At 42.2% G+C, this 13,664-nt stretch overlaps 1 protein-coding gene across 3 annotated transcripts in view; it reads right to left on the reverse strand.

Annotated features, from left to right (window-relative positions):
• Window positions 1-13,664, reverse strand: part of arid1b (AT-rich interactive domain 1B) — a 62,491-nt gene that overhangs the window by 26,000 nt on the left and 22,827 nt on the right. For all 3 annotated transcript variants that reach the window (XM_060866262.1, XM_060866260.1, XM_060866261.1), the window contains one exon: window positions 10,790-10,900. In XM_060866262.1, coding sequence (XP_060722245.1) covers window positions 10,790-10,900 — 111 coding nt within the window. The remainder of the gene's footprint in view (window positions 1-10,789; window positions 10,901-13,664) is intronic.

The following is a 13,664-nucleotide window of genomic DNA, read 5'->3' on the forward strand; positions in this document are numbered from 1 at the left end:
TTACCCAGAATGAATAATAACAGTTACAGAAATGTATACTTAACACTTAATATTAACGTGGGAATATTTTGCTAATTAAAAATCAAAATTAATTCCAGTAATAACTGCTAGCCTCACTTACTGCTCTCTGTCCTGGCAGCTTGGAGACACTGCTCTCATCAGGTAACCTGCTTTGTGACCGGTAACCTTGCCTTGTGAGCAAATCTGTAACATCTTGCTAGTTATATAAAAAAATCTGTTATATATACTCTATATCCCCTTCCCTATAAAATCCCATTATATCTGGCATTATACAGAGCGTCGGCTACGGCTGCCTTCTTTAGTCGCATGGTATAAAATGTAATATTTCACCGTTTCCTGTGATCCAGTGTAATGAAAATGAAAACACTTCAGTATTCGGTGGACAAATCTGGACCCAAACCTGACATGTACTCAATGGTTGCTGTCCTAGAATGTAACCAATAATAGATCAGTGTGACTGATACTGTGTCATGATGTACCACATAGCCTTATATAGATACAGCAGACACGATAAAGTAGACTGCGTTATCATCTGTTGGAGTACCGAGTGTACTGAGCTGGATATATTTCATGTGACTGACATGAGAGAAGATTATGCACCTGAACTCAGGACAGAGTGCGTCTGATACACCAGCAGGACGTCGGCACGGACAGAACCATGAAATCGGCACGACACCTTTATTCCATCTTGAGATTAGATTAGATTAGATCTGACACGGTCTCGGGCACTCGGGCACCATCATCATTAGGAGAATGGGAACAGGACATGACATCAAGATCTTACATAGTTCCAGTAATAAGACAAAGTGAAATGATTGTCGCCTTGTTTTCGTGGCTGCGAAGCTGTGAACATTACAGCTGTGACAATCTCACAGTCACGCCCCCGGGTCAGGCTTCTACAAGTCATTTTCTGAGAGTGATGCTAGCACCCGGGCATCAGCAGTGACATCACACATCCTCTAGCGCTCTCGGCATGGGATCCTCTCACACACAGAGTACACAGCTGAGTGACACCTGAGCAATGTTTCCATCTATACTCATACACGTGTGATACATGCTCCTGAGACCTGTCTGCCTTCCTGAAGATTCCCAGAGTGGATGCCAGATGGAAAGGCTGTGCTTTCAACAACACAAAATGCAAGCAAAAAAAAAACAAAAAACAAAAAAAACAACAACAAGTAAACAAATAAATAGAAAAGCCGAGATCTGTCCTTTCATTATCTTTGATAAAAAATCAAGCAAAGATATTCAAACACTAATTATTTTTTCCAGTGCTAATCAATGTGAGTGATTGCGTGAGACCTCCTCCTGCCCTCCACCGCTGGAGTTTGTACCGTTCCAGCTGCTGCAGCGTGCTGTCGTGGTAACGGTTGCTAGGAGGCTGCACTGAAGCTTGTACTGGAGCCTCAGATATCGTGATGGAAAAGTAAAGTTCTTCTTCTCGTCCTTGTATTTGGTTTTTCTTTGTATTCACGCACGTGTTTGGCTGGAGTGTTTTTAAAGCGGTGACCGGCGTTCACCGAAGATGAGAAATGGAAGAAACAGGAGGAAATAAATACAGAGATGATGAGCAGCACTCCTGTTCTGAGAAAGCTGTTGTCAGTGGGTGTGAGAGTGAAGTGTGATGATCCTTTTATGTAAGATCTAAACTAAAATCAGCACACAGACACACACAGACACACACAGACACACACAGACACACACAGACACACACTTCCTCAACTCCAGTCTGTCTTGTGGGTTTATTGCTTAATGCTACACAAACAGTACAATATTGATTCCTATGCGCAAGATGTAGAACTCCTGCAGTAAGACCTTCGTGCTTCCCAAACAGAGTTCCCAACATAATTATTGGCACCCTTCCTAAAAATGACACAAAATCAATGACATTAGCAACATGTCATGATTAAGTGCATGGCACATCTTTCCCTGGAGACAAAAACAGAGAAGGCAATGAGCTTCCTCCTGTAACAGACACTTTAGAGAAGCTCCCTTACCATTTGAGGTTATACATTTGGCCTTCCATCTTCAACTGAGACGGAGACACGTTCCTTAACTATGTCTTCGCTTATTAACTTCCTGGCAGAGGTAACTAGAGGTTTGTCCTGAACTAGATTTAGCAGGATTCATGATCGATCTTCACAAGAGCTCTGCTGTGTTCAGGTGTTTTAGACCTTTGCTAATAGCTTAAATGTTTTTTTTAAACGTACATGCAATGGAGGATTTCAGGTGTCCTGCCTAATATTCTTACACAAACACGCAATCTTTTCAACTACATTAACATGCCGTGTGGAATCTTTTCCAGATGGTCAGGATGTCCCTTAAGGGTTTTAAAGAGAAAAATGAGATTTAAAAAACAAAATTTAGAGGAAAAAAAAGTAATTTCTCTAAATTGAGGGCAAAACGTAATCTCTCTGTTTTTCAGAAGGTGTAACAATAATGAGTGTGTTGGTTTAATAATTTATAGTTATTTTGTATAAATGTATAATAAATATTTTAGGGATTTATTTGGGGGGGAGAAAGGACAGAGATATATAAATATATGTGGGTAAAGTACAGAGCTGCATTCTCCAGCGCAGGCACTGACTAACACCCTCATGCTCGCAGCCAGAGCTTCGGCTGATTTGATGAGCTGTTGATGAGAGAAACTTGGCTCCCTGCAGAAACACACACACACACATACTCATCATCCATCACTCTGTCCCTCTGGGGCACATTGAGCCAATGGCATCACAGCTCCCCATCCCCCCAGACGCCCCCTGCCAACGCCTCGACCAATCAGCTCACAGCGGTGTGTGCCTCATCAGCAGGACTCCGGCTCCCCTCTCTCTCTCTCTCTCTCTCTCTCTCCCTCCCACATTTTCCATGCTCGTCCTAATTATGGAGGATGAGTTGCAGAGCGCAGAGCGAGAGGAATCAAAGAGAGAGCGGGGGGAAGGGGAGAAAAGAAACGAGAGATGGATGGAGGAGGGGAGCGCTGACACGATACAGCCTTCAGGGCTGAAAGAGGGGAAAAAACAGCACACACATTAAATCAAAATGTGTGTGTTTGTGTGTATATGTGAAAAAGAGATTTAGAGAGAGCAAAAGCGCGCACGCGTGCGAGAGAAAGATAGTGTGAGACCGGAGCGTGTGCACGTGTCGATACAATTGCTACCTGTGGTGATGAGTTTCCCCCTCACCATCACAGCTTATACACCAGGACAGGCAGACTGAGGGGTGGTAACACACACACACACACACACACACACACCTCCGTCCAGTCTCTACTCAATCTTCAAAATGCAGCTCTTCTCCTTTATTTACACCTGCTCACACACACATTGGTTTCTTCAGCTCCCTCTTCTCTCCCACATGCAAACGTTAGTCAGAAACATGATTTGATGTTCAAACCTCTTCACCTCTTCAACTCCCACACTGTAGGTCACTTTGCATCCTTAACCATTAACCTTAAACAGAGTAAGAACATGAGAGAGAAGATATGGCTCATTAACTGCTGTGTTAATTCCTGTGGCTTTGCACATGTACTGTAGAATGTACATTATGTACACTGGCCACAGTGGAGCTTGGTGATTGGTCGTGGAGGTACAATGGTGATTGGTTACAGCACACCATAGTGTATTGTGATTGGCCGCAGGTAACATCGGTGGTCTCAGCCCGCACTCTCAGACTGATGTTGAGTCAACTCTCCACTCATTTCCCCAGCAGTGATATAAAAGTTCTGCTTAAAACATCACTAGATTAGTTGTGACTAGACTCTTTTTTGAAATAAATTTGATAAAGTGGTCTAAAAAGTCAACAAAACTTATCACAACAAATCCACTAACATCAAGGATGCAGCACAGTCCATGTTATGAAATATTCTCCCATATGTATCTTGCAATAATTTTCTCCACCACTGCAATGTTATTGAGAGAGAGAGATAGAGAGAGAGATCTGTGAGCTCTGTGAATTGAAGTCTTCATGAGAAATAGGATTCGAGTGCTGAGCCTGCAGGGATGCAGCTAGTGTTGAGAGGAGCCTGAGAGAGAGAGAGAGAGAGAGAGAGAGATCAGACCTCTCAGGTCACTCAGGCAGCTGCGTGGTGGTTTGACTTTATGAGCGCTGATCAGTGTGAGGTGTTGGCGTGATCTGATCAGATTATCATCCTGCAGATGTTTAATTCAACCTCCACCTACAGGAACACTTTGATCAAGGAGATACAAGCCAAGAGCATTTCAAATTCTCTTTAACACTGGATGATGTGAAAGAGAGGAAGCATCAATTTATCTCTCTCTCTTTTACACACACACACACACACACACACACCTTCCATGCAGTGAAGCAGTAAGTGGCGGGTAAAAGGTACAAAACATCAATTCTCCATGAGCTAAAAAGGCAGGAGGACCACCACAAAAACAATGCATGACAGCTGAGAGAGAGATAAATAAAACACGCCTTTGAGTGTTTTCTACAGAGAACAACATGCTGCTGCAATACAAATTTTCATCCACTTAATACCAGGCAGCGGGCTCCAGCAGTGTATTTTTAAGCCAGCGTTCCTTGCTCACAATTCTCCACTAATTAGACATTAAATCCACCACCAACAATGTTCTGGTGATTTTGCAGTTTTCTACTATTCAAGCTTCCCTGAGTCAACTTTAATGCTAATGTGGTATTTTGTGGTGATTTTCCACTGCACTATCCAAAGCAATAAAGCTCTAACCCAACACGGGTAGCGGTGGACCTCAGGGTTCTGCTTTGTTTCCCCAAAACACGACAGACGACATCATGGTGTAGCCAAGTCCGGCCTGGAGGAAAAGCTTGGCTCGACTCCATAGTTTGGTTCTCTTGTTTACAAGAGCCGAGACAAATTCATTAATTACATGTCTGCTTGTTCTCCAATCTTCTGAAATATACTGAGTAAACATACACTAATATTACTAAAGTATTAAAAATCGACTTTAAAAAGATCTAATCTTAATCATATTAATCGTTATAACTCGCTTTATTTTCAAAGATTTATTTTGGAATGAACTCGAGATAAAATTCCTTCCTGCACATGTTCATCTGTTACACTTTGGTGACTGGTTTCTGACTTTTCCCACAATGCCATGTGGCTACCTGTTGATTGCGCTACAGTGGTTGCTTGATGTCTATCTGAAGAAAGCGATGCAGCAGCGCTTTAGTCTTTTAAAATCGTCCCCAACGCCGAGATGCCGCCGCTGTTACACTTAATCGACACTTTAACAGTGTACTGTCGGGTATTTTTCTGACAGCGTCTCGTCTCTCAGCCGCAGGCCTAATGACGATCGTGGATGTGATGGATGACCAGTGCCACATGAGTGGAGCTTTAAGCTCCGAGTGACACATTGAGCAGCCAGACGCCACCGCAATGAAAATGCAGTTAGTGCAGAAATTGTAAATCTCACAACGGTGACAAAGAGCAGCACTGAAGCCTGCATGTGGAAAAAAGAACAACTCTTACTGGTGTGTGTAATGCGACTACTTTCCATATACATCTACGATGCCCCAAAGATGCATTGTTCACATGCAATTTATCAATTTAATAAAATACAAGGGCTGAGTAGGACATCGAATAATGTTATTTAGTTTTGTTTAGTTTTGGCTAGACACGCCAGGCTCGACTCCAGCTGTGATTTAGGTGCGCGTATCCCAAATTGTATACACTAATCTACACCATTTTGTCGTCTTCATAGTGCGAGGTGTGATCAGACTGGAAATTCCCACAAGAAGAAGTGCACTGCTAGTACATGGATGATGTTATTCAACTGAAGCTTGGAATGTTGAAACTTCACATGGAACTTCACTGGTTCACTTCGGTATTCAGGGCGTCTTAACAATATCTTTTAAATTAGCCCACTTTGTTTTTCACGATTTAAAACGTCTGCTAAAGCTGGCAGTTTGATGTATGCCATTGACTAGAAAACAATATACCTTGGGTTAGCAAAAAAATTATACAGTGCATGGTGTAACATTTGGCGTATCATTTGGGACACAGCTCATGATAAAATTGCTAGTAAGGGGACTGCACTGAAACGAGGAACGGAGGTCGCTGCAGTGTGATTTAGACAGAGTCCAGAGGAAGCGGGTTTTGAATTCTTTTTGGACGAGTTGCAGTTGGACACAAACAGAACGAGAACAGAAGAAGTGCAGTAGACGGAAATAAATTTGAATCCGGATTTTGAACAAGGCAACCATCAGATCACACACCGTAATGAAGCATGAAAATGACATGCATCTAAACTCCTGCAATAATAGCGGACATTAAAATATCAACATGGCATGTGGCCACCTTCTACACCAACTATTTATTTTTCTTACATGAATAAAAGTCCAGAGAGTCGTGTCAGCCCACTCTGCTACAATAAGTTCACGTTCATTCTTCGGGAGTCAGGTTTTATGAAGTCCTACTGTAGCTGCCGCTAGAGGCAACTCTCATTATATATGCATATTCAGTTCATAATATATGCACTTTACAGTTTAAGGAAATAGTTAAAATGTTCAAGTAATTTTTATTAGAATGAAACAGCAATATATTTTTGTTAATGTTAATTTATTTTGTGTTATTGGTTAAAACCATAGAAAGGTGAAAGGGAACATATAATTTTGTTTCACTGGGGAATTATTTAATTGTTGCTATCACTTCCAGGGGGTGCTAAATGCAGAAAAGACGCACGAGGTACACGCTAATGTCCATACAAGTTACACTTTTAAGAAGTGCTAAGAAGTTAATACTGCTGTTCTTTGTTTGAAGAAGAAGAAACTGTTAACCTTCAAGTTTATTCCTCTTGAGTTAGAGAGGCCAATGAGGTGTGTGTTTGTTGTTAATTGCCTTTTGTATGCAACTGTATTTATGTATAATTAGCATATTTAATTGTATTTTCTTACTTGTTGAATGTGCACTTTATTTTAGTTATGTATGTCCTTCCGTAGTTCTGACGGCATTGGCATTGTGGAATCTTTGGCATTTTCGGCATTATTGGAGCATAAAGGCTACAAGACATGTTGAAGACTTGTCCAAAATAAATGTCTGTTAAAAACCAAGAACGACATGAGCCTTTTATTCAACTCGAGGGGAGTAACACCTACTCTGTGCTGAACCAGAACAAAACCTTACACTGTAACACTTTACAGAAGCTTGTAAATATTTTAAAAGCCATTAAAAGATGTACACGAGAGTCATCGCCACAGAGAAAGAACGACTCCTGCGCTGGTCTCTGAAGCGTTGCTTTAACAGAACTACAAACACCTAAAATATAAAATTCCACCTGCATTAATGGAGCACTCAGAAGGGCATTTTTAAACGTATGCAATTTATTATGAGCAATGACTTCTTTGAAGTACTTCTTTGAGCTGACAGGAAGGTTCCTTAAATAAATACTCTACAAAGAAGATGAACAGAAAAGCATTTCAAAAACCTTGAAACCTTGTGTCCGGTGGCCTACAACAGCATTAGGTTCCACTCTGTCAGCCAAAAACTGGAATCTGAAGATTCAATGGGAACAGGGTCACCAAAACTGGACCGAAGATTAGAAAAACAACTTAGTCCAAATTCATCCATTTGTAATTATCTTGATTAGTAAATTTGGTATACATCATACACCTCTCACAGGCCACGCCTCCTTGACTGGGACTATTTGTTATTTATATGGGGGGTTGGGGGGGGGGGGGGGGTTTATAAAAAAATGCCCAGATTAAAAATTCCATTAGAAGAATAATTTGATGAGACATCAAGAAAAGCCCTGTGCACATCCGTAAGTGTTTCCATGGCAACACCACCCTCAGCCTCCGGACTTCAAAGCCTCAGCTCGGACTTCAGAGAGAAGACTGTGTGTTTGGACACGCTTAAATAAACTCCACAATAACAACTAGCATTCTTCTTACCAGTAGAATAATAAGAGCGAGCAAGCGGGAGAGACTGTTTGAGCTCAGAAAGATCACAGGAATACATTTGATTAATAAATATTCAGCCTGCAGACAAATTCATGCTCTAATGAGTGATGAAAGAAGTCGTATGTAAACTCTCTGTGTCAGTTGTGCTTCAGGTCTGACCTGTAGTAACTTTACTGCTGACATTATGAGTCACAGGATTCGGAATGCCTGCCACACACACACACACACACACACACACACACACTCTTTCCATCTCACTCCTCCTACTTCTTCTTGGCAGGGTTCATTGGGCCAATAGGGCAGAGTGACACATGGAGGTTTAAAAATAGCTCAGTGGAGAGAAGCCGCTGTGTTACACCAGCCTCTGCCTCTTGTCTAGTTTCAAAATGCCATGTTTGTTTTTTAAAGCCATTCTTTTTTTTTTTTTTTTTTTTTTTTTTTTAACAGTGAGTAAATTGCTTCATGTTGCTGTTTCACAAACAAACAAACAAACAAATAAATAATACACAGGAAATTACTTTAGCAGGCACACCTTTAACCAGCGTTCCATCCTCACAGTGCAACCTGACAGAAGAGCATTACCGCATCTTTCTGTGCTCGGACACAGTACTGCTTAACATACTGTAAAACATGTATGTTATGACTTCGATGCTGGATGATCAAAACCTATGCATAGTAATAAAAAAAGCATGGTTATCTAGACACTTACAGCATACAATAGTTGAAATGGTGAACCTTCTGTAAGATGATGTTCATGCATCATTTACAGTAGGAGTTTCCAGTGTCAGCGGTTTGTAAGTGTGAGTTTCCCCCCACAGGAAAGTCTTCATGAGAATATGCCTTGCGGAAACAAGCTGCTTATTCACCACAAAAGCAAGCTTGTGAAAACTTTATAGCTGCTGCAATGTAAGAAATAACGGACTCCAACTTTTTACAGATGCTCCACAACAAATCTAACAAAAAGCATTCACTAATAATACAAAGATATTGTATAACAGGAACAAAATATTTTGTAATACACTGTTATTGGAAACTCCACTTAAGAGGCTATACCTCCTTCAGTAAGACTAAAAAAGTGGCCACGCCTCCTTGAGTAGAACTAACTGGCACCGTGGCCACGCCTCCTTGAGCGGGACTGGCCCGGAAGCCACGCCTCCTTGAGCGGGACTGGCCCGGAAGCCACGCCTCCTTGAGCGGGACTGGCCCGGAAGCCACGCCTCCTTGAGCGGGACTGGCCCGGAAGCCACGCCTCCTTGAGCGGGACTGGCCCGGAAGCCACGCCTCCTTGGGCGGGACTGGCCCGGAAGCCACGCCTCCTTGAGCGGGACTGGCCCGGAAGCCACGCCTCCTTGAGCGGGACTGGCCCGAAAGCCACGCCTCCTTGAGCGGGACTGGCACAGGGACCACACCTCGGTCAGTAGAACTGACACAGAATGTCAGGCCTCCTTCACTATGACTGAAAGCTCTTTGAATAGGACTGAAGAGGCCACACCCCCTTGAGTGGAACTGCCACAAGGGCCACAGCAGCTTCAGTAAGACCGTCAGTCCTAGTAAAGGAGGTATGGCCTCTGTCACACAGTGGTGACACCTCCTTTACTGAGTCTGACATGTCGAGATCACAGTTCTCTCAGTGACAGATTCAAACACCACACAAGTGTTGAAACTCCCTAAATCTGCTATGTGCAGAGCTTTATAAAGCCTGAGATGTGATGCACCACAAAGCAAATACAGGCCTGTTCTCATGAATGTAAATATAAAATGCAAGTTTGTTGGACGCATTTTATTGGCTGAGAGCGTGTGAGCTCACTGAGAAACAGGCTGAGCGCCCAATAGCCTGCTGACAGCTCAGCACAGAGTGAGCAGAGAGCCAGTGGAGGAAGTGCTGCCGTCAGAAGAATGCATAAACACGTAGCCCTTCTCTTCTCCTTCACACCAAAACGCATTTCTTCAGCACATTCTTGATCCAAAAGAGCCGTGTGTCTGAGAGGCGATCCTGCCGCACAATCTCTGCGCTGATACCCAGAGATACGGTGTGCATTTCTATAACTGGACACAGAATGATAAAAACCGAATGCCGTGAAGAGGAGAAACTAAGCAGGGAAGAAGGAAGAAACGCAGAGAGGAAGCGGGACTCAGAAAGACCCATCCTTTTCTGGCCAGCACTGCCACTCATTAGATGCTTTTGATGATATATGATCGGATGATTGCAGGCTTTTTTGGGGGCTAAAGAGTTGCAGTTTTTTGCAAGTTTAAACAATAAACTACACTCTGTTAACTTGCATCCATGCAAAATGAGAAACAGTACATGGTACAAAAAAAACCCTCATATTTCCACAGTAGTGGCACCATTTTGGATGCACATGAATAGATATAACTGAACAGAATCGACTAAAAATCCAACTAGGCCTAAAATCCAAAACCACCTTGTTAATGTCCATGATCACACTTTTGTTTTTTCTTACCATTAAAATGCAAAACTTAAGCAATTTCTGGCACTGTACATGACCATTGATACTAATTGCTATGTAAAATGATCTTAAAGTAGATGTTTTGAGAAGTAGTGCTTTTCTCTGAACAAAGACAAGGGCATGGCACATTTTCCCAAATGTCTTGAAGTGTTTCCTCTTTCCTTTAAACGTTAACTAGCTAAATTATTACTACTAGCATGCTTCCCAAATGGTTTCCCAAAACTCAACTCAAGGGCACTTAAAAAAATGTACATTTAATCTCGTTACATGTTTCGTTCTACTAAAAAGTGATGAAGCGAAAAAACACTTTCTCCGAGTAGGTGTCTGAATTGCTAGCAGGATAAGGTATACAATTCATTAGAGAGCCAAAGACCTGTGTATTGAGAACATCAGCTAGAACTCACCGGAAGGCTGGATGGCCGTTCTTGCTGGTTCAGGCCCATCTCATCGTGGTTGGGCTTCCCGGGAGTCATAGCTGGCTGGGCTCTGCTGCCGTACGCCTCCTGAGGAGCATCCTGTTAAAAGAAAAAGCTTAGCTTAGTGTTTGAACTTCTGTCTTGAAACTCTTGCATCTCTGAAAAGAACGATGGAGAATCCACAGAGGCATCATTATCCATACATGGATGTGACGTGACACACTCCAGTTCCTTGGGCAAACACAAAACTGCTAGATGGGCTAACTTGTTGACTGTGTCGTTGGCCATGTGCTTCATATTTCAGCGTACACAAACCCCACTGCTGTAAGATATCCATTCAAAAGCACAGAGGTAGAGGAGGAGAGGGAGGGTGCGTAGTGGAGGAGAAGGAAAAAACAACTCCAAGCATGCCGGAGTCTGACATTTATTTAAAAATGTATGCAGTGTGTGTGTGTGTGTGGAAGAGCACCATGATAACTGGGTCACAGCGAGATCACACCCACAGGCTGCTGTTTACACTACGGTCATGACATTACAGCTCAGCGGGAATAACGCCAGTCACTTTGCCGTTAATAAAATACCTATTTTTTTGCTCTTTTGGCATCTACGAGCCCTCACATGCTATGTCATTTTGACTGACAGGTGAGACAGAGCTGTATGCTACCCCTCCTATCCAGCTATCTGCCACATTTTTATTCTAAAGATCTCTGAATACCTGCAATCCTGTGACCAAGCGAGGGGGGAAGCAGGAACAAGGAAATGCAAGGGAAGTCTCGTCTTCAGACCGTTTTATCACACAAAATCGGAAACAGATTTCTGGGACACATGTGCGTCATTGTTTTTAACGGTCCTCCTGGTAATTACACTGCCATAATTCTCTACTTCCTTCATGGAAGAAGGAAGTCGTAGTGTTTATAACTCTGATGATGAGAGCTTCTGTATGAGAATCAGCTAAATTCACGGTATAAGCTCATTCATTTGCAGGAATTTCTTAAAGGAACAATCTGTAGTTGCCTGGGGTCTCATTTATAAAGCGTGCGTACGCACAAAACAAACTTGACGAGAAAATGTGCGCACCTTTAAGCAAACTTTGAGACGTGCGTACGCGCATTCTGGAGACGAAGGGAATTGGCGACACAGATGCTGAGGTAGTGAACTGAAGTTAGATTGTAGAAAATACATGTGAGAAGAACGATTATACGTAAGAATTAATGACATTTAATTTTCACTCCATTTCATAGGTTATATCCACATTATCATGAAGATTAAATAAAACAGTGTTATTTGTGCCGATTGTTTTAGGCTATATACATCTAGTAAAATCCAAACGTAATTCAAAATGTATTAAAAATAAAATAATAATAATCAGCTCTACTCCGTCCAGGGTGTATCCTGCCTTGATGCCCAATGACGCCTGAGGATAGGCACAGGCTCTCCGTGACCTGAGTAGTTCGGATAAGCGGTAGAAAATGAATGAATGAATGAATAATCAGCGCTGCCTTACAGTCACATTGTCCACAACGGGAGCGCAGGAGGAGATGGCGCGACTACATGTGATACAGAATAGCATGAAATACCCTTTTATTAGAGAACTGCAGAGCACAGTGTAAAAACGAAATAAAATGTACATATATCATAAAATGTCAAAGTCTGCAAATACAGTCATGAAGCACAATCGCTACTCATCATCGGTCCTAACTATTACGGTGTTCATTACAAAACCGTCATGAAGAAGTATGTGTTCACTATAACATTTGTGTCTTAAATTTTCGCCCACAAATTAATTCTCTGATTTTGTCAAGGTGTTAACGATCAGTCCAATTGCTAGAAACATATAAATCCTCCGGTGACCCGGGTATGTAATGCTTCATGATGGCTCTGCTGGCACTGTTGGAGGATTACGCCAATGGCAGAATAAGGAGAGAACGAGTTTTCAGGGACCATGATGATTTCCTGGCTAATAACCCGATTTAGATTCCCTAGAGCTGTGCTCTTAGATCTATGTGTTGAATTGGGTCCAGTATTAGAGAGGGCAACACGCCGGAACCATGCCATCCCAGTCCAAGTACAAGTCCTCACCACTCTGGGGTCTTGGCAACCGGCTGTTTCCAACGGGAATTGGCAGACAGGTAAATTATTTATATAAAAAAAAAACTATAAGTAATCCTCAAATTTGTCTAAGACCTTTTTGTATATGAAATAATTCTATTGGAATCCATCATCTCACCCTATAGGTCTGGTATAACACAGCCGTCCCTGAGTGCCATAATATCTGTCGTTTTGAATGGTATACTTAATATGGGTAGTCGATACGTCAGGTTCCCCTACACTGTGCGAGAACAAGCCGAAATTAAAATGCAATTTGTAGCAATGTCTGGTTTCCCAAATGTAATCGGCACAATTGACTGCGCTCATGTTGCTATAAGGGCACCGTCTGAAAATGAACTTGGTTATGTTAATAGAAAGCATGTGCATTCTATTAATGTGCAAATCATATGTGACTCCAACATGATCCTCACAAACATTGTGGCACGCTGGCCTGGTTCAACACATGATTCCTTTATCTTGACTCCTAGCAGTGTAGGGAACAGACTAAATGCAGGCGCAGTACATGATGGCTGGCTTCTTGGTGAGTTTAACAATATTAAAAAGTAGAAACTGTAACAATTTTGTTTTTAATATAATTATAACAATGTTGCTTTTAATATAATTATAACCTGCAGGTGACAGTGGCTACCCCCTGAGACGCTGGCTCCTCACCCCATTTTTAAACACGCAGAGCGCAGAGGAAACTCATTATAACAAGGTCCACTCTCGTGCCCGCGCAGTGATTTGCATTGACAATTTCTGTTTAAAAATGGGC

Source organism: Tachysurus vachellii, chromosome 3 (assembly GCF_030014155.1).
Source record: "Tachysurus vachellii isolate PV-2020 chromosome 3, HZAU_Pvac_v1, whole genome shotgun sequence".
In the NCBI taxonomy this organism is placed as follows: Eukaryota; Metazoa; Chordata; class Actinopteri; order Siluriformes; family Bagridae; genus Tachysurus; species Tachysurus vachellii.